At 41.6% G+C, this 23,341-nt stretch overlaps 1 protein-coding gene across 1 annotated transcript; it reads right to left on the bottom strand.

Moving 5' to 3' along the window:
* Window positions 1–1,083: 1,083 nt before the first annotated feature.
* Window positions 1,084–23,317, bottom strand: LOC124122857 (aldehyde dehydrogenase family 16 member A1-like). The gene is made up of 14 exons (XM_046486029.2): window positions 23,206–23,317; window positions 21,335–21,437; window positions 20,430–20,556; window positions 19,178–19,356; window positions 16,862–17,124; window positions 16,273–16,425; window positions 14,573–14,770; window positions 13,191–13,289; window positions 12,083–12,325; window positions 9,041–9,198; window positions 7,105–7,272; window positions 5,116–5,320; window positions 4,095–4,280; window positions 1,084–2,536 (listed from the first exon to the last, which is right to left on the bottom strand). Exons 1-14 carry the CDS (start codon window positions 23,305–23,307, stop codon window positions 2,237–2,239), a joined length of 2,484 nt encoding a protein of 827 aa, XP_046341985.2. The 5' UTR covers window positions 23,308–23,317; the 3' UTR covers window positions 1,084–2,236.
* Between the last annotated feature and the right edge of the window lie 24 nt (window positions 23,318–23,341).

Below are 23,341 nucleotides of genomic sequence, written 5' to 3'. Positions count from 1 at the left end.
TAATATATTGGCTAGTGAACAATCCCAATTAGCACCCCTTCCGATTGATCAATGTACACAAGACTTATTTATGCGCGTATGATACGCACTCGTGCGTTATATGCACCCTTAATTATGGGCAATTAAATTCTGGAAAAATATATCTGTCGTACATAAACATTTCAGGCTGTCAGCATAAACCACAAAATTTATCTTTCAACTCATCTTTTTTCACCAAAATAATATTCTAATGAGAGCCCCCCTATTTCTAATTTTGAGAGCGCCCTGGGCGGTTATTACGTCGAATACGGTATATCTTGTTATATGTTTTCCTTTAATATACCTGAACACCTAAATAATTCTATGGATCATAAATATGCAAGGCAAGAACACATGACTGCACCACCAATAACATGATAATAGCACCAATAATGTGACTTTTATCAAACAAATTAAATGCAGAATCTGGACTGAAAACTCTAAGACAGATTTTAGTGCTTGGACCCTACAATTGGTTCTGTATTAGATAAACTAGGTTTGGACAGATTCAACTGTAAACAGATAAGGAAGAGAGTCCCGTCTCTGGAAATACAATGTGGCTTTGGGTATATTCTGTGGAGTCTGGTGAACTCTGGATGATGCTATCCCTGATGCTCTGACCTTGTGTAATATATCATCTACACCATGCACTACAAATGTACATCCATCTCATCTACTTCCTTACTTACCTTCTTACAGTCTTGCATAAAATTCATATGTTAGGCTAAAACATGGTCTTGGTTCTCAGGCACCGCCTGCATCATCATCTCGTCAAGTTTCATTTTTATTTTTACAAAAAACAAAACAAACAAAACCTAGTCCAACAGTAGTCAAATACTGTATTGCAGTATTTTACTCATCAAGGAATACATTTATGTTAGAAGGCCCTTTCCCACAACTGTTTATTTGGTTAACCAAAAAAACAAAACAAAAAACAATGCCTGCACTATATTTTCCAAAGCCACTGCCTGAGAACCAGTTATTTTATTTTTAAGCCTCTTAATGTTTGGTTTCTGAACCCAGACAGAAATAAACCCCAAATATGTATGTTTTTGAGACGTGATGAGATGTACGCGGAGATGTGCACATACGTTTTACCATGTCTGACCATCGCCAGCTATGGGGAGATTCAGGATTCTTACAATCATCAATCAGACAACAGTGTTCTGCTTCCACTCCTAGAGATGCATTACAATCAATGGAACATTCACAGCCACACAATATTCATCGTCAATTCGTCACAGGTTTGTAAACATTAGTCCTCCATGCCATCCTTTACAGAGAATACATTCGGCTGCTATGCCTTGCAGTAGTGATGAGTGTCTTTCTGTAAGCTAATCAAATGAGTGCGCTTATGACTCTCTGAAGTCAAATGGCAGCCCTGCGCTGTGCGACTATGCACTGCCCTGCAAAGTGCGACTGTGCACGGCCCTTCACTGTGCGACTGTGCACGGCCCTGCACTGTGAGACTGTGCACGGCCCTTCACTGTGCGACTGTGCACGGCCCTGCAAAGTGCGACTGTGCACGGCCCTGCAAAGTGCGACTGTGCACGGCCCTGCAAAGTGCGACTGTGCACGGCCCTGCACTGTGAGACTGTGCACGGCCGGCCCTTCACTGTGCGACTGTGCACGGCCCTGCAAAGTGCGACTGTGCACGGCCCTTCACTGTGCGACTGTGCATGGCCCTTCACTGTGCGACTGTGCACGGCCCTTCACTGTGCGACTGTGCACGGCCCTGCAAAGTGCGACTGTGCACGGCCCTGCAAAGTGTGACTGTGCACGGCCCTTCACTGTGCGACTGTGCACGGCCCTTCACTGTGCGACTGTGCATGGCCCTGCAAAGTGTGACTGTGCACGGCCCTGCAAAGTGCGACTTGTTGCAAACCATGACCATGGTAAAAAATAAATGATGACACTGCATAGCACGGGTATTCACAGGTGATGGAGGAATACAGTGTATACAAAACCATCAAGAATTGACGATGCACCACATTTTCAATTCCACGATTTGTATCACAATGTGACAACATTCAAACAGCCAGCAACTTGTCCCTAAAATGCCAGTCCAGGAACCGCTTCAACATGGGTTAGTTCAGCACCACTCTCGTTAGTTAACACATCTGCGGACTGGTCAGACGACCAGCATCCATCTCCACCAACCACAGCAACCTCCACAACTACTGGCAGCGGTCAGCAAATACTTCCTGCAATAACGAGTCTAATTGGCAAAGATGTCTCCCATGGGTATCCATATATTCTTGACCTGTATGGAGTGGAACAGAAACTCCTCCCCCTGCCCAGCCTCAACCTCAGACCAGTTGCGACTCACTCCGTAGTTGACCCATGTCCGCTTGATGTTGTCAGCAGAAGCGTACTCCACGAACTTGGACCCTTCCGGAGATCCGAAGTACCACATGGCCTGGACGTCCTGATGCTCAGCGAGGTATTTGGTAAGATGGTTACGGTCGCCGGTGATGATGTTCACCACCCCGCCGGGGACATCAGACGTGTCAAACACCTATAACAGTAACGTCATCAACTTTGTACAATCAGCACATTCACATTGCCCCATTATCCACCAAGGGATTGAGTGAATGTTATTTTCTGCCTCAGTGAGTGAGTGAGTGAGTGAGTTTGGTTTAACGCCGCTTTTAACAGTATTCCAGTTATATCGCGGCATGTCAGTTTAATGTGGGAGAAAATCCCGAGGTGATGCAGGTCTCAAATGTTTATCACTTTGGTGAAACCAACAATGGGTATGATGATGACCCGTGCCCCCTTCTGCCTCGGCCTGTAATAACCTATCCAGAATTCTGTAACGGAGAAATCATGAGAATATATTGATTCCAGGTGTAGACTCAACAAGCTCCAAAGTGGCAAGTTGATTCCACTTTTGGAATCAACAAATGTGTGTAACTTCTTCTACTAAACCAAGTTATGGTAGATATATAATCTCATTAAAATCAGATCTTAGTTCTCTCTACCGATGAACAAAGATCTAAGGACATCCCATTGCGTGTCATGTCAGAAAGACCTTTCATCTGACCAATCACAGCATCGCTTATCAGATCATGAAAGTGACAGTTGGAATGTGATTTTTTATTGTGCAACCGCGAAAAAAAAAACCACACAGGGTATTCCGAAAGATAGTTATGGTCTTTATGTCTGTATTCATACAATCTAGACGATCTATTAGCCATTCCAGAATGTTCTTTTGTTCAGTTTATATTTTTTAATTGAGTATATGACAGAATATCTTTCGAAGCGTAGTCGCCAGTTTGAAACTTGTGCCATAAAGCTCGATTAAGCTGCCTTCTGATTGGCTATTGTCAACTTCTTGTCAGTCATTCAATTAGCCGGTCAAAGTTCGCGAAAGGTCGTTCTGAAGTGACCCATAATGGGATGTCCTCAGATCTTTGTTTGGCGGTAGCGAGAACTAAGATCTGATTTTAATGAGATTGGGTAGATATATAACATTTCTAAAATTTCTCATCATGGCCTATAGCTGCATCAGTTTAATTTGCTAAAATGCATGTTCAAAATGGCCAGTCAAATTCCTGGCTCAGAATCAACTGCAACAACAATAGATTGACAGCATCATAATGGTCATCTAAAGCTTCATATCATTGGTGAATTCCCCGATCTGTGTACATTTCCTACAATTCACAGAGGATCTTACTATTACATTTTGCCAAATGTAACAAATAATGCCAAACTGACCTTGTATAAATATCACCCTTCTAACCCTGAGAAGAAGTCTGTTCTGGCTGTGCCACATAGTGAGTGAGTATGGTTTTACGCCGCTTTTAGCAATATCCCAGCAACATCACGGCGGGAGACACCAGAAATGGGCTTCACACATTGTACCCATGTCGGGAATCGAACCCGGGTGATCGGCGTGACGAGCGAACGCTTTAACCACTAAGCTACCCGACCGCCCCTGTGCCACATAGTAAAATGGTAATGTGATAACAACAACAACAACGCACCACCAACACAGGCAGCATCCCGTCTACAAGGGCTCATTTGCTACAAAATACAAACTAGTATCTTTTGATACACAAAGCTACACCCACCTGATATAAGTCAAGGGCAACAAGTGGATGCTTCTCGCTGGGGATGATGACAACAGCGTTCCCTCGGATCACAGCGGGAGCAAAGAGGGAGACAAAGCCCAGCAGTGGATACTCATCCGGACACGCGATGCCGATCACTCCCACGGGTTCATGGATCTTGACAGTAGCTCCATACAGGGTTGTCTCCTTGAGAAAAGATGAAGAACATTATTTAGACTTGTTGCTTCATCTCACATATCTCATGTTTGTTTGTTTGTTTGTTTGTTGTTTAACGCTGCACTCAGCAATATTCCTGCTATATGACAGCGGTCTGTAAATAATCAAGTCTGGACCAGACAATCCAGTGATTGACATCATGAGCATCGATCCATGCATGCAACTGGGATACGATGGCATGCATCAACCAAGTCAGCAAGTCTGACCACCCGATCCCGTAAGTCGCCTCTTACGACAAGCATAGTCACCTTTTACGGCAAGCATGGATTGCTGAAGACCTATTCTACCACCGATCTTCAGGGGTCACATATCTCATGACAGAAATCCAATGATGCACTGGAAATCATGTTCCAAGACAGTAGTGAATTAACTTAAGATTTACCCCACAGAAATATACAAGCAATGTTTTAATGGAAGCCACTGCCTTAAAACGACTATGATTTGTTTTATTTCAGGCTTAATTCAATATATAATACACATATAATTATATACAGGTAAATATTTCATAAATAATTTGCACCAAAAATATTTTTGTCCAGTAGACCAACAAGTCTTTCAGAGACATTTTCAGAATTTATTCTTTTTCTACGGACTATTATAATTGTAGCTACATGAACCGAAATAAATTTTACCAGACAGTGGATGAGTGGCTGAAGTCACAGACTGCATATATATCACACTTTATACAACATACTACAACAAACTACTTCTGAATGACTCTCACAGTTCCTCCACACTATCATGTACTGACGATATCAGGTGAAGAAGTCTGACACTCCACTGAGCCATGACGACCGTAACTCACCTGTACACTGCCTCCGTACTTGTCACAGTACGCCCCCCAGTAGAACAGCCTCTGTACAGCCTGGTCCACCTCCTGCCGACCGGCATCCAGTGGCTGACCGGTCATGGCACAGATCCTCTGAGCGATCTCCTCACGCCTCACCTCCAGGTTTTCCGCCAGGTAGTACACAATCTGTGCGCGGTTGTGTGCCGCCCGCTTCCCCCACCTGCAACATGCCCACACAGACTGTACACAAACATGTCGACTCACATTTCGGTGAGTGAGTTGGGTTTAACGCCACTTTTAACAGTATTCCAGTTATATCGCGGAGTATCAGCTTAATGTGGGAGGAAAGCCCGAAGTGATGCAGGTCTCAGACGTTTACCACTTTGGTGAAACCCACTAGTACGGGTATGGTGCTGACAAACCTAGAAACATAATCGGGGCGAACCGGGATTCGAACCCACAATCATAGGTGTCTGGCGTGCCCAAGGGACGCAACTCTGCACAGCGAATCGCAGCGCCTTAGACGACTGGGCCACCTGTCACGGCTTATATCTGATCCACTGACTGTCTTGTTTGTTTGATTGTTGTTTAATGCCGCACATAATATTCCAGCTATATGACAGCGGTCTGTTAAAAATCGAGCCTGGGTCAGACAATCCAGTGATTGACATCATGAGCATCGATCTACACAATTTGGATACAGTGACATGCATCAATCAAGTCAGCGAGCCTGACCACCCGATCCCGTTAGTCGCCTCTTACAACAAGCATAGTCGCCTGTTACAGAAAGCATGGGTTGCTGAAAACCTATTCCCTACCCTTCCCATTCCTTCCCAGGCCGATCCACACCTTTACCTGGCCTGTTTCCTTACACAAGGACCAGAGTCTTCATTAATGGATTTGTCTCTTATATATAAACGTGATAGTTGTGTTCCAAAGTATAAATCATATGCTTTGTTTGTTTGTTGTTTAACGCTGCACTCAGCAATATTCCAGCTATATGACATCGGTTTGTAAATAATCGAGTCTGGACCAGACAATCCAGTGATTGACATCATGAGCATCGATCCACGCAACTGGTATACGATGACATGCATCAACCAAGTCAGCAAGCCTGACCAACTGCTGACCAACGGGATGTTAGTCGCCTCTTACGACAAGCATATTCGCCTGCTACGGAAAGCATGGGTTACTGAAGTTATTCCTACCCTTCCCATTCCTTACCAGGCCGATCCACTGACTGACACACTCAGGCGTATATATCCAGGGTTAGAAACTAACAGTTTTTGTCCACTAGTCCTTATAATGATAACATATAGCAAAACCCTTAAAATGGGCCAATTTCTACTAGTCCTTAGGATACCTTTACTATTGGGCAGTTTGGTAAGGACTACAGGACTAGTGCCAATTTCTAACGCTGTATATACTGACTGATACAACAAGTCCTATATTACTTTACAGGGGGAGGAGGTGGATGAGTGATTCTTACGGTACCTGATAGGATGAAATATTTATATGAATGCACAACAATCTAGCACCAGACAGCCAGCTTGAATTGTACACTCCCCAGGCAAATGAGAATACAATTTGAAGGCACCCTGATCTATTGACCTGGCATGATAATGTCATGCACTATGAGCATGTCCCTCTGTCTATTGTTTTCATTGTTTGTTTTTTTGTGTTTTTTTTTTTTTTTAAATCTTGGATTGTTTATTTTAATGAAATTTCTTTTTGTTCCAAGGGTTGTAGAGTAATACAGTATTCAATCAATATTTCGAATTGCATAGAATGACACAATACACATTTTAAAATTTAAAGGTTTTGAAAATAACAGTGTCACATTTCAAACTAAACAGGTTGCAATACACAATCATGTACCAATACATCACCAAAGGGCTAAGAGTCAGATGCTGAGAATAAAAGTGACTATTAAGTTATTATTAGCAATACATTTTAAGTGTCATGTTTTAAGTAGTTATCATTGTAATTATTACATGCACCCACCCAGGGGCAGCCTTGTGAGCGGCCTCAACAGCATTCCGGATATCCTTCCTGTTGCCATCACCAACATGGCCGACGACCTTCCCAGACATGCTCATCACTGGCCTAGTGTACTGGCCATCAGGTCTCTTCTGAGCTCCTCCGTAGTACATCTTGTATGTCCGGTCGATGCTGGAACACAACCTCAGTCATCAATGATAAGTCGAACATTCTTGTGTCACTTGTCACAACTATCAACTATTTAATTCCGTACACAGCTGTAAACCATTGATAGTTTGTTTGTTTGTTTGTTTGTTGTTTAACGCCGCACTCAGCAATATTCCAGCAATATTCCAGCTATATGACGGCGGTCTGTAAATAATCAAGTCTGGACCAGAGCATTCATACATCATGAGCATCGATCCACGCAATTGGGATCGATGACATGTATCAACCAAGTCAGCAAGTCTGACAACCCGATCCCGTTAGTCACTTTTTACGACAAGCATAGTCGCCTTTTACGGTAAACCATTGATAACTTCTGCTGCGCTCTGATTGGCTGCTCTTTCCCTTCCATCATTTAAGAGTAATTAATGAAAGGAACATGACATCATACCGTCACATGCCGGTGTATAACAATGTTCATTCTGCAGTGTCTGCAATGAGTGAGTGAGTCAGTTAGGTTTAACACTACTTTGAACAGTATTCCAGATATATCATGGCATGTCAGTTTAATGTGGGAGAAAATCCCGAGGTGATGCAGGTCTCAAATGGTTATCACTTTGGTGAAACCAACAATGGGTATGATGATGACAAACCAAGAAACATAATTGGAGCAACCCAGAATTCGAACCCACAATCGTAGGTTTCTGGCATGCTCAAGGGACACAACTCTGCACAGCAAATTGTGGCGTCTTAGACGACTGGGTGACCTGTGTCAGCAATGAAGAAGATCCAGGAGTATGGTAAGGTTGGGACCCTCTAAATCCCTTAACATTAGGGTAATAACAAGGACCCCTTGACTTTCATGCTTAATCAAAAACACTGTCATATTGTTTACATGAGATCAGGGTTGTACCAGACACAATTTAATGACCATACAATTAGAGAATGGACACAAATAAGTTTCATTGCAGGTCTTATGCCTCTTCAAATAATTACATTTATCAAAATTGTAGATTGAATTTTTACCAATCACTTTTGAGTTTCTATTGCGGTAAGTAATACACTCAAAATTAAGGGTGTCAGAGATTGATTTTCTTCAATCTAACATTGGAATGCCCCATCTATAATACACTATCTATAATACACTTAGGGGCGGTCAGGTAGCCTAGTGGTTAAAGCGTTCGCTCAGTCACGCCGAATACCAAGGTTCAATTCAGTCACCAGCCTGGTCCCCCATGTTCATTCCTTCGATCTCCAAACTGTATTAATTTAATGAGTGTCCCCTGGAGGTAAATTCCTGTGACAGTATCAGAAAATTATGGTGGTAGGGCAATGTCCTGTATATCCCACATTAATAACTCACTCTATAATAGGAAGTATTCATATGCAAGATATCATTCTTGCACAAGCTACAAGTACGTGAGGTGAGGTGAGGTGAATGGGGGTTAATGTCGCGTCCAAGATTATTGCACTAATACAGCGATGTGCAGGCACATCTGTGCGTGTGAGGCTACTTGTGCTGGTCCGGACTGATTCATAGTGCTAGCTCACTGAGATACCATGCCGCAGTTTAACATGAATACCCCATTCAGACACAGTATACTGACCCTAGTCGACCAGTCCTTGTTTTAGCCTGTTAATGCTTTTGGCATGACGTGACCAGGAATCGAACCCCGGACCTTCCACTCTCCGGGCGGGTGCTCTAACACTACACCACTGAGGCGGTCAAGCTACAAGTAAGTTTACTAGGGACACATTGCCTATGACTGTAATAATTATTTGCCTCAATATTTACCTTGGCATCTTGACCCCGTTGACCTGTATCTCGTTCTTGTCAATGTCATTGATGGTCGGCCGGCCTGGAACTGTTGCACCAAATGTCTTTATGTTGACTTGCACAATTCCCGGGCGTGGTCGTTCCTGCCACTCAGGGCGGACGTACTCATACAGGCCCTGATACATACATCACATAGTCAGTGTGGTTTGATACAACTGTTGCTCCTTGGCAGGCCAAGAAGTCAAGGATACATTGCTCTGTTTGTTGTTTTATGCAACAGTCAGACATATTCCAGCAATATCAGGAAGCCTTTTAATAAATAAGTCTGTCCTAGACAAACCATCTTCCCGAGGCAAGGTAGTTAACTGACTTTAAAAGTCAAGTTTCCAGCCTTGCTGAACTAGGCTGGAATTACTGGGCTCGATCATTGCCCAACTAGTGGCTATTACCAAGTATGTCCCTTCTAAGCCTCTCCTATGGACCAATCAGATTCCACCTCTCGTATCACTTGCGTTTGCTTCACACAAAATGGGGGCCCCCAGTCAGGAGGTTCTGATCGATAATCAAGACCTATATTGTGATAAAACAGGTCTTACATCGCGAAGTGCATCAAATCACGTGAGCACCTTGATTAAAAACATGAAAGGATTTGGAAAATATCTGCTGACAACATGATGCATCATGACACTAACTACATCATGAAACATGGTGTGTCATGAAACAAGTAACTACATCATGAAACATGATGCATCATGACACTAACTACATCATGAAACATGGTGTATCATGAAACAACTAACTACATCATGAAACATGGTGTGTCATGAAACAACTAACTACATCATGAAACATGGTGTATCATGAAACAACTAACTACAGCATGAAACATGGTGTGTCATGAAACAACTAACTACAGCATGAAACATGGTGTATCATGAAACAACTAACTACAGCATGAAACATGGTGTGTCATGAAACAACTAACTACAGCATGAAACATGGTGTATCATGAAACAACTTACTACATCATGAAACATGGTGTATCATGAAACAACTAACTACATCATGAAACATGGTGTATCATGAAACAACTACATCATGAAACATGGTGTGTCATGAAACAACTAACTACAGCATGAAAAATGGTGTATCATGAAACAACTAACTACATCATGAAACATGGTGTGTCATGAAACAACTAACTACATCATGAAACAACTAACTACAGCATGAAACATGGTGTGTCATGAAACAACTAACTACAGCATGAAACATGGTGTGTCATGAAACAACTAACTACAGCATGAAACATGGTGTGTCATGAAACAACTAACTACATCATGAAACATGGTGTGTCATGAAACATGGTGTATCATGAAACAACTAACAACATCATGAAACATGGTGTATCATGAAACAATGTACTACATCATGAAACATGGTGTGTCATGAAACAACGTACTACATCATGAAACATGGTGTATCATGAAACATGGTGTATCATGAAACATGGCGTATCATGAAACAACTAACTACATCATGAAACATGGTGTATCATGAAACGTACTACATCATGAAACATGGTGTATCATGAAACATGGTGTATCATGAAACAACGTACTACATCATGAAACATGATGTATCATGAAACAACTAACTACATCATAAAACATGGTGTGTCATGAAACAACGTACTACATCATGAAACATGATGTATCATGAAACAACTAACTACATCATAAAACATGGTGTTTCATGAAAAAATACTACATCATGAAACATGGTGTATCATGAAACAACTAACTTCGTCATGAAACATGGTGTATCATGAAACTAACTACATCATGAAACATGATGTATCATGAAACATGGTGTATCATGAAACAACGAACTACATCATGAAACATGGTGTATCATGAAACATGGTGTATCATGAAACAACGAACTACATCATGAAACATGGTGTATCATGAAACTTGGTGTATCATGAAACATGGCATATCATGAAACATGGCGTATCATGAAACAACTAACTACATCATGAAACATGGTGTATCATGAAACAACGTACTACATCATGAAACATGGTGTATCATGAAACAACGTACTACATCATGAAACATGGTGTTTCATGAAACAACTAACTACATCATGAAACATGGTGTATCATGAAACAACGTACTACATCATGAAACATGGTGTATCATGACACATGGTGTATCATGAAACATGGCGTATCATGAAACAACTAACTACATCATGAAACATGGTGTATCATGAAACAACGTACATCATGAAACATGGTGTATCATGAAACAACGAACTATATCATGAAACATGGTGTTTCATGAAACAACTAACTACATCATGAAACATGGTGTATCATGAAACATGGTGTGTCATGAAACAACGTACTACATCATGAAACATGGTGTATCATGAAACATGGTGTATCATCAAACATGGCGTATCATGAAACAACTAACTACATCATGAAAGATGGTGTATCATGAAAGGTACTACATCATGAAACATGGCGTATCATGAAACAACTAACAACATCATGAAACATGGCGTATCATGAAACAACTACATCATGAAACATGGTGTATCATGAAACAACTAACTACATCATGAAACATGGTGTATCATGAAACATGGCATATCATGAAACATGGCGTATCATGAAACAACTAACTACATCATGAAACATGTTGTATCATGAAACATGGCATATCATGAAACATGTTGTATCATGAAACAACTAACTACATCATGAAACATGTTGTATCATGAAACAACTAACTACATCATGAAACATGTTGTATCATGAAACAACTAACTACATTATGAAACATGGTGTATCATGAAACAACGTACTACATCATCAAACATGGTGTATCATGAAACATGGTGTATCATGAAACAACGTACTACATCATGAAACATGTTGTATCATGAAACAACGTACTACATCATGAAACATGGTACACAACTGCCTCATTGTTTCCTTATCCGGTGAATGATGAAGGGACAAGAAGAAGCCCTGCCACTGCTCACCTCTTTGCCCCCGTCTCTGCCGTAGCCGCTCTGCTTGTAGCCACCGAAGCCAGCCGCAGCATCAAAGAGGTTGTGAGCGTTGACCCACACAGTCCCGGCCTTGATGCTGAGGGCGACCTCCATGGCCAGACTGATGTTCTCCGTCCACACACTGGCCCCCAGGCCGTACCGGGTGTTGTTAGCCAGGGCCACGGCCTCCTTGGCTGTCCGGAACGGCATCGCCACCAGTACAGGCCCAAACACCTGTCAGGAGAAACACACTAACAGGATCAGTGGGGAAATTATCACCATGGTTACCATGTTATGTGGTCCAAGATTCCTTCTAACACAGGCATGTGCCCAAAGTATGTACTACACTGAAGCTGTGATTAACTTGTCAAAAAGATAAGAATGACTCTTTTGAATCATTCTGGAATATTGAGCTAAGCATAAATTAATATACTATTATTTTAATCTGACGAGTGAATGAGTGAGTGAATAAGGTTTTACGCTGCTTTTAGCAATATTCCAGCAATATCACGGCGGGGGACACCAGAAATGGGCTTCACACATTGTACCCATGTCGGGAATCGAACCCGGGTCTTCGGCGTGACGAGCGAACGCTTTAACCACTAGGCTACCCGACCGCCCTTAATCTGACGAATCATCTATCATGTTATTATTGGTTGTGATGGACTCTCAAAATTGTAACTATCCCGATAGAAAATTCACACAGGGCATCAAGAAAACTGATTTTTTTTTTTTTTAAAGAGATGTGAAATATAATAGAATATGAGTTACTACTATCTGTACACTGGGTATAGTGTTTGTTTGTTTGTTTGTTTGTTTGTTTGTTTGTTTGTTTGTTTGTTTGCAATATTCCAGCTATATGATCATGATGATGGCGGCCTGTAAATGATAATAATTTTGCCTGGAACAGACAATCCAGTGATTGATAGTATGAGCAACAACCCATACTGTTTGGGAATAATGCCACCCAATCAACAATGCCAACAAGTCTGACCACCCAATCCATTAGTTGCCTCTAACAACCAGCATAGGTTGTTGGTGGTCAAGTCTATGTACTGAAAATATGAGGTCAACATGATATATATGTTTTGCTACTCACCTCCTCGACAACCACCCTGGACACTGTCTGGACATTGGTGATGAGGGTAGGGGGGTAGAAGCATCCCCTTGCCGGTACACACGCACTGGCCTGGTACACCTGGAGCATGTGACAGACTATTAAGAATACAGGTATGTGTAACAATGTACTTCCCCAAGGTACTGTAAAACGTAAAATTAATGTGAGCGTGAATTAATTGCGAAAAATGCGAGTGGTCTTTGCTCGCACTATTAAACATCACATTTATATCAACAATAAGACATTTTGGATTGCAAAAATACCAACTTAGACATACACTGAAAACAAACAACTATGTATTCCACATCACTGTTTATTGAGCAGCACTTGTAACAAGTGTATAAACGTCATTCAAACACTAATTACATCCTGTGAATTGTCACTGCTGGGGTCAAGAAAAGCGTTCTACTCGCTCATGTCATCACTGATCACACATGCAAGTCCAGACAGACGCCACCGAACACGGTGTCTTTGCTCTTTGCGACTACATCAAAGGCTGACACGAGCCAGCACACACGTATTGTTTTAGCTGACGTACTCTACTCAGCGCTGATAAGCGCTGCTATTTGGTGTGTGATTGGATTAATGTAAGGTTGGATAAGGTGAGGATTCTCCTGTAAACCTGACAGGACATTTTGTTTAGATATAAATCCACTGATGCTTGAGAGGACTGGGTGTTGCATTCATATTGAGTCACATTTTTGGCTAGGGGCCAGCGGTCGCATTCTTTTGGAGACGCATTAATTTCACGTTTTACAGTATTTGGTAGTGAGGCGGGAGGTGATGATATTATTGGATCTTGATATATTGTTTTCTACTTTAACGCAGCACTCAGCAATATTCTAGCTATATGACAGCAGCCTATAAATATTCAAATCTGGATCGATAGTGATCGATGTTGTGATCAACACAGCTGGGGTACAATGACATGCCATCCACCACCAAGTCTCCAATCCTGAACACCCAATCCATGTGGCAGCCTCTTATGACCTGCAGTTTTGTTTTGTTTTTCTTTGTTTGTTGTTTAACGCCTCACATAGCAATATTCAAGCTAAATGACGGCAGTCTGTAAATAATTGACCCTGGACCAGACATTCCAAAACTGACATGATGAGCATCGATCTGCACAATTGGGATATGATGACATGCATCAACCAAGTCGGGAAGCACCTGCATAGGAACCCCCACGAGACCTTGATATATTAAGTCCCAGTTGGGAGCATTTCACCATATTAGTGAGGTTACAATGTAGTACAATGTAGTACAATGTAGTACAATGTAGTACGTAATCCAAGAAACATGATTCTCATTGTCCTAGCCTGCTATGAACTTTTGTCCAGGTGCTTAATGAGAATATCTCTCACCTCAGCCCCTTCTGTTTTGGCGTGTTCTACAAACTCCTCTACTGAGCGCTTCTGACTGTCGTCCACGATGGCTCCCATGTCAATAGCTTTGTCCAGATTGTTACCTAAACGGAAGTGGGTCAGTCTATCTTTCAGTTTCTGGATCAACTTATCATAGATTGACTCCTGTGCCAGCAGTCTTGACCCCGCACTGCACACCTGAAAGACAACACAGGTAAGTGAACTAAAGATCACATTATGATGCTGTGAGAGAGTACGAGTCAGATTGGTTTAATGCAGCTTTGAATCGTATTCCAGTTATATCAGTGTTTAATCACATGACTGTTTGTTTGTTTGTTGTTTAACGCCACACTCAGAAATATTCCGACTATATGACAGTGGTCTGTAAATAATCGAGTCTGGACCAGACAATCCAGTGGTTCACATCATGAGCATAGATCCTCACCATTGGGATCAATGACATGCATCAAACCAGGTCGGTGAGTCTGACCACCCGATCCCATTAGTCGCCTTTTACGACAAACATAGTCACCTTTTACGGCAAGCATGGGTTGCTGAAGACCTATTCTACCCCGGATCTTCAGGGGTCCACATGCACTGAAATAGGACAGTTTGAAAGGTCTTATGAGGTGAGGTGAAGAAATGGGGTTTAACGTCTCGTCCAAGATTATTGCACTTATATAGCGACGTGCATGCACGTGTGTGTGTGTGTGTGTGTGTGTGTGTGTGTGTGTGTGTGTGTGTGTGTGTGTGTGTGTATGGCTGCTTGTACTAGTCCGGACTGATGCTGATTTATAGTGCTAGCTCACTGAGATACCATGCCGCAGTTTAACATGAATACCCCACTCAGACACAGTATACTGACTCAGAGCCAACCAGTCCTTGTTTTAGCCCTTTAATGCCGAGCGCCAGACAGGGTAACATCAAGTACCATCTTTTAATGTCTTTTGGTATTACGCAGCCAGGGATCGAACTATGGACCTTCCGCTCTCCGGGCAGACGCTCTACCACTAGACCACAGAGGCGGTCCGAAAGGTCTTATGATCAACCAGTGGGTGTTTCTTGGATGGTTAGAACAGATATAGAGATTACAACACAAGTGTCTGACAGCTCTCTAAGAATGAGTTATAAGATAAATGGTACATGACAGGCACATGACTCTGTTTCTTAAACACTCTTAGATAGCACCCCCTTTGACAAATTGTGGTTTTCTAGGACCTTAGGTCAGCACCATGGTGAAGCCTATCAGATTTTGAAACCGATCTCACACGTTTGATACCAGTCATCTCAAATGGGTTTCTCACCCACAGGTGTGTAAGAAGGGCCTCAGGGAATCTGCGTACCTGTGACAGTGTCTCATGGGTTTGTTGAGCTACTTGAACATACTGTAAGGGCTCCCAGTATAGATCGACCTGTGTCTTATCATGACAGGGGGTGGTTGGGTAGCCTAGTGGTTAAAGCGTTCGCGCGTCACGCCGAAGGCTCAGGTTCGATTCCCAACATGGGTACAATGTGTGAAGCCCATTTCTGGTGTCCCCCGCCATGATATTGCTGGAATATTGCTAAAAGCGGCGTAAAACCAAACTCACTCACTTATCATGATAGCGCATCGCTGAAGCTCTAAACCAGAATGGTAGCATCTACCATCAGGTGTCTGTAACACAAGGGTCAGCAGAAGGCGGGGTTCAACAGCTACTCACCTGTCCTTGGTTGAACCAGATGGCGTCAACAATACCCTCGACCGTGGAGTCCAGATCTGCCGACTCAAAAACAACAACAGGGGACTTTCCCCCTAACTCTAGGGACAGCTTCTTGCCACTCCCAGCCGTGACATGTCGCAGGATCTGTCCTACCTGAAGGATACCAGCATGGATACAAATAGCAAGAAACATATGGGTTTTGTTGATGGAGTCAATAGAAAGACAGCGTTAAAAATTGGCACTGGTCCTATAGTCCTTGCCAAACTGCCCAATAGTAAAAGCATCATACAGACAAGTAGAAATTTGCCATATTTAAGGCTTTGGCTATATGCTATCATTATAAGGACTAGTTTATTAAAAATGATAGTTTCTACCACGAGAAAGACTTATATTGATTTGTTTTTACAGTGACAATACATGATGAAATTACTGGAAAGAAAGACAATAAATTTCAGGGGGTCATCAGTCCTTCATACTATGCTATCGTTAAACACTTTTCACATGCTTGATAAAGGTGCTTCTCAGGGCAGAAACTCTATCCAAAAGACAATGGAGGCCAAACAAACAAGATAAACTTTCTTCCTTGTACCTCGGTTGATCCAGTAAATGCTACTTTGTCTACATCAGAGTGACATGCGAGCTTGCTGCCGAAAGCCCCGCCCCCTGTCACAACATTGAAGACCCCCGGTGGCAAGCCCGCCTCGGCACATATCTCCGCGAACAGCAGCGCCGTCAGACGAGTGAATGTGGCTGGTTTCAGGATGACAGTGTTGCCCATGGCGAGGGCGGGACACACCTTCCAGGTGAGCAGCATCAGGGGAAAGTTCCATGGCACGATACCGGCAACCACACCTGCAGGTTCAGACACAGCCAAGTCAACACTGAGACAATACATCAACTTAGTACCTACAGAATAATATCTCTTCACTTAGTTACATGACAGCATATTTTATTGTTAAACAATGATTGTAACTGTATTACACTGTTGAGAATCGGTAGAAGCTCATTGCTTTGTATTTGCACTTAGTTGTCAAGAATGTAGTGCTGCAATCTCATTAAAATCAGATCTTAGTTCTCGCTACCGCTTAACAAAGATCTGAGGACATCCCATTACGGGTCACGTCAGAACAACCTTTCGCAAATTTTGACAGACCAATGAAATGACTGACAAGAAATTGATATTTGCCAATCAGAAGGCAGCTTTCTCGAGCTTTACGACACTAGTTTCAAACTGGCGACTACGCTTCGAAACATATTTTGACGTATACTTGATTAGAAAAATTAAAACTGATAAGAAGAACATTCTGGAATGGCTTATAGATGGCCTAGATTGTATGGATATAATCATAAAAACGTCTGTTGTTCGGAATACCCTGTGTTAAATATTTCGTGGTTGCATGATTAGCAAACACATTCCGACTGTCACTTTCATGATCTGGTAAGCGACGCTCTGATTGATTGGATGAAAGGTCGTTCTGATGTGACCCGTAATGGGATGTCCTCAGATCTTTGTTTAGCGATAGTGAGAACTAAGATATGATTTTAATGAGATTGGTAGTACTGTTTAATGTAAGTAGTTTTGAGGAAGTTAGTAAATTTAGATGCTTGTGTCATGTGTAAACTTTCGGCAAATAGAGATCGAGTTTAACAGAACCATGTGGAATATTCTATGTTGTGAGGGAACTGTGTGGAAATTTCCAGTAGCTAGTTAGACTGTATATAAGGGGACAAGACCATGGATGAATATACTTTTATCACAGACTTTTGCTTTCACCACTGTATTTTTATATTTGATACTGTCCACTGCCATCGCATCGTTTACCGTCATTGAATATTGTACTCCCACCCTATTATGTACTACCACCCTATTATGTACTACCACCCTATTATGTACTACCACCCTATTATGTACTACCACCCTATTATGTACTGCCACCCTATTATGTACTGCCACCCTATTATGTACTGCCACCCTATTATGTACTACCACCCTATTATGTACTACCACCCTATTATGTACTACCACCCTATTATGTACTACCACCCTATTATGTACTACCACCCTATTATGTACTGCCAATATGTATTGATTTGTAAACCTAGATAATTTTGTAATACATTTGTTGATTGTGTTCCATTTGTTGGTAGTTTGTTGGTTTCACACTCAGTTCTTTAACATACACATTTCTGGGTAAACATACTGTTTTAATTTGGGAAGCGACACGTTACAACTTTTAATGTGATAGTTAAACACAGGGCGCGATTTGAGGAACTTAATTTAACTTAACCAGGTGTATGTTGACATGAAAACTTAGTTGCACCAAACAAAATCAGGTTGCTCTCTTGTCCCATAAATTTAGATGACGTATAGATACTTAAACTAAATAAGCAGAATCTACAATCTCTGATGACTGAGTCATGATCTTACGAAATATAGCTGTAAAACGTAATAGGCACACAGTGAGTGAGTGAGTGAGTCAGTCAGTCAGTCAGTGAGTGGTCATATTGTAGGCAATATTAGGTGTAGGCCATATGAGGGCAAGCCATATGAAATCACCGACAGTTTTCAGCAAAATAATGCAAGCCAAGCCCCACCCACCCCATTATTATCAGCCAATCAGGAATCAATAGACAGATTGCGCACATGACCTGATTTGTTTTCAGTTTATGGGATCATAAACTTTAACAACTGATGTTCGGTTGGCCATTCATATGCCCTGGAATAAAAAATCAGTAGACAGCTTGTGAACATGGCATAATTTGTTTTCAGATTATGGGATCATAAATGCCAAAACAATTAGCTGGTTGGCAATTTAAGTGCCCTGGAATCACTTGCAATATATTTTCAATAGTAATAAACAGATATATCAGTGAGCTAAAACTGCAGCATGTTGGTCCTACTTACCAACAGGTTTCCACCCTTTCATCTCCGTTGGCATGAGCTCTGCCCAGCCGGCATGGTGGTAGAAATGGCGCACTACGATTGGGATGTCAGCGTCTCTCGTCTCACGGATGGGTTTGCCATTATCCATCGCCTCCACCACACTGAGTAGCCGCTGGTGTTTCTGGACATGTCGGGCTATGCTGCAGAGCAGGAACAATCATTGTCAGAAAGAATAAGCCACAGAATATTCTGTTGTCAAAACATGGCTTTCAGTCCAGGTGTTACCATGGTTATAAATTCCAATCAGAGTCCTCATTGGCGCCACACTGATCGTCCCTTAGTTTAACATTGACTTATGGCAATCTTACTGCTCAAATCACTTTGTGCAAGTGGGACCAGGACAGACTAATATGGAATAGACTACCATGAAATAATTCAGTTATGAAGAAACAAATATTTTACAAATAGAAATGATGTATTTTATTGAAAATAGGCATTTCAAACAGCCTCTAGCCAGCCACATTCACTTGTCTGGCAGTGTTACAGTTCAAGGAATTAACCTCAAATTCTCCCTGATATCACTTTTGTTTTGTCTCCAGTTTCTGGCATGGCAAGCAACAAACTCAACATACCAGGAAACAACTATATCATGTATATTCAAATATATCTTTGAACAAAAACACTTGTGTCTCACAAATTATCACACAAACGAGTGAGGGAATGCGTTAAGCTTAACGCCGCTTTGAACAGTATTCCCGTTATATCATGCCTTGTCAGCTTGATGGTGGGAGGGACACCTGAAGTGATGCAGGTCTCAGACGTTTACAACTTTAGTTAAACCCACAAGCAGGGGTATGGTGCTGACAAACCAAGAAACATAATCTCTATCATCGGTTTCTGGCGTGCCGAAGGGACATAACTCTGCACAGCGAATTTTGGCACTTAAACGACTGGGTGACTCGTGTCCCCTTATCACACTAGTAACGTGCATGGTTAATGTTCATCCCTATCCTACATGTCCTGTAACTTTGTTGATATATAATGGGAGCACGGGTTTGCCCAGTCGTCTAAGGCGCCACGATTCGCTGTGCAGAGTTGTGTCCCTTTGGCATGCCAAAAACCTATGATTATGGTTTCAGTCCCGGTTCACCCTTTATGTTTGTCAGCACCATACCCGTGCTCGTGGGTTTCACCGAAGTGGTAAACGTCTGAGACCCGCATCGCTTCGGGCTTTCCTCCCACTCACTCATTTAGTATATAATGAGATCTCTACCTGTACAGATGCCTGGCCCTCACGTGAGGGGGTGCATCACGCCAGTCGTCCAGTGCATTTCTCGCTGCACTAACAGCACATTCAACATCTGCTTCCTCACCCTGGATGGTTGAGGCTAAGATCTCACCTGGAAATAAAAATACATACCTCACTCTGCTGCAGTGCATGTGAACATGAACCTAGTACTTCCTGAATGCACAGTCTTTGATGTTCACAAAACTGTATGACACATATTGCATATTCGACAATGAGAGAGTAGTGTTGTTGAAATGCCATTGCTTTATTTGTATCCAATCATACCACATTCATACCAAATCTTGGTATTTCCCAGCATCCCATCACTAAGAATATCTTAAGCAAAGAAACTTAAATCAAAAACTTAGGCTATAAACACTCAAACAGTGACACATGAAACTTTGCAGTGGAAACTATGTATTGATTGCCAGAATAATCAGAGCCATGTATAATGCAAACAGAACATTTCTTAACTGTACATGTAACTATTAATTTCAAATATTTTTTCCCACTTTTAAAATTTTAAGATTGAAGCAGCTTGTCTATTTTCATGAAAAACTGTCAATGCTTTTACAGCTGTTCAATGTTGTCTTATAATTTAATGTCCCATAACTCTGTCTCTATCTGCAGCAGTGTATACAATAAAGATACACAGGGAATCAATTAATAGGTATTAAGGTAGCAGTGAGAGGAAAAAAAGGATCTTCTTCAACAATCAATATATATGACATTTCACTGTGCTTCCAACATCACAACTGCAAATTCAAAGGAGTCGATATTCATGCTTTTGATATGTCTGACAGGTGTCACCATTCAATACTACCACTGTAAACACCCCTGTCTACACTCTACATGCTCCAGCAGTCAGGTTCATAACTTGTTTACACTACCTGTTGCAGGGGACTTGGTTTGGTAGTATTTGCGTCCCTCAGGTTTGTGCCATTTGCCATTGATGAAATGTCCAAATTCCCTCTTATGGTCATCTAGCCATGCCTGTAATAAAACAATCGATCTAGCTGCCATCAAGGCCAAAGACACATACAGAGCATATACGTGATGTATGACTGACTATCGTGAGCAAGCATGGTTGTTGTTTGTTTGTTTGTTTGTTTGTTGTTTAACGATGCACTTAGCAATATTCCAGCTATATGACAGCGGTCTGTAAATAATCGAGTCTGGACCAACAATCCAGTGATTGACATCATGAGCATCGATCCATGCAATTGGGATCGATGACATGCATCAACCAAGTCAGCGAGCCTGACCACCCGATCCCGTTAGTCGCCTCTTACGACAAGCATAGTCGCCTTTGACGGCAAGCATGGGTTGCTGAAGACCTATTCTATCCCGGATCTTCATGGGACACCAGCAAAGTTGTGAACTGGCAATGGTAGAAATTAATCTGAAATGAATAGTGACAACATATAATAACACCTCCAAAGAGCCTAAAATTTTACTAGCCCAATTACCTTTACCCAAAACATGTTCATGAAGTTAATTGAACTGATTCAGTTTTATGGACTAATGGGTTATACAAATTGTTGCCCTGTACTGAAATGAAAATGTTAAATGAAAATGTCAATCCAAAAGGTATGAATCTGAGAGACGGTTATATTTGATTGTGATTGTGAAGGTGGAATAATGCGGCAGTCAGGAAACAGGACATTTTGTGTCCCAGTAGTTTTGTATCCCAGTAGTTTTGTATCCCAGTAGTTTTGTGGCCCAGTAGTTTTGTATCCCAGTAGTTTTGTATCCCAGTAGTTTTGTGGCCCAGTAGTTTTGTGGCCCAGTAGTTTTGTGGCCCAGTAGTTTCATATCCCTTGTGTCAATTTGTAACCCGGTAGTTTTGTATCCTATATGTTGTTTCATGACCAGGTTAATTTGTTTCGTAAAAGGCTTTTTTTCAAGGAAAGGAATTTATGTTAGCACCTGGCAATAACGGCTAGTTTTAGTAGAATATACGAAGTGGTTCACATAAGAGTAACATTAAACATAAGCCAAAAGGGAACAGTACCAAATGTACCTATGTGGAAGTAAGTAGACATATTTTGCATCTACTTTGCCATACATCAACTTCTCAGAAATGTCTTTCAAACAATATGTGGAAGTAGATACTTCTAAATGTTCTAGTAGCATACTTTAACACAGAACTTGGCTCCCATCTTAATAAATTTATGTGACATTTTTCATGCAGATATGCCTGCAAATTGTTAAGCACAAATATATGTGATGCAATTTAAGCAATCGAGGGTAACAAAACTTACAATAGTATCACAATATGAAATGATACAGAACTGCCGGGGACCTGAGGACATATCATATATATTCTGACCTAAGATAGGCAATGATAATAGAAACACTTATGGGGCAAACAAGTCAGTACTCAGCAAACATGATAAGAGTAGCTTTGCCACACAGAGAGCTGTGCCCCACTTACTGGACTTCAACTCCTAACAAGGATATGCCCTTTACCCTCTGTTCCTGTCAACAAGAAAAATGCACGAGACATTTTAAACAGGCACTTGAAAAGTTCAAAACCTTGAAAATGTGCATATAGTTTTAATGAGATATGGACATATCCACTTACTGATAACCTTACACTACGAAGGTCAATCAACTAATTAATAGTTCAGATAAGTAACCAGTTTGGTGATACTCGTGCTGAAACTGATTGATGGTCTATTTTTAAACCGGTCAATATTTAACAGAATTCGTCTTTCACAAGGGTACAATTCTAAGTGCAACAAATCAAGGACATCACCTTTGCGACATTGTCAGCTTCTGGGGCTGGTCCGTAGGTTAAGTTTTCGAAAATATTTGACACACTATTGGAGGTTTGCCCACTCGCACCTGTGGCAGCCATTTTGAGAAGGTCAATGACGTTCCACCGTTGCGTA

Source organism: Haliotis rufescens, unplaced genomic scaffold, assembly GCF_023055435.1.
Source record: "Haliotis rufescens isolate VD_foot unplaced genomic scaffold, xgHalRufe1.0.p SCAF_49, whole genome shotgun sequence".
Lineage (NCBI taxonomy): Eukaryota > Metazoa > Mollusca > Gastropoda > Lepetellida > Haliotidae > Haliotis > Haliotis rufescens.
This window is presented reverse-complemented; position numbering and strand designations above follow the sequence as displayed.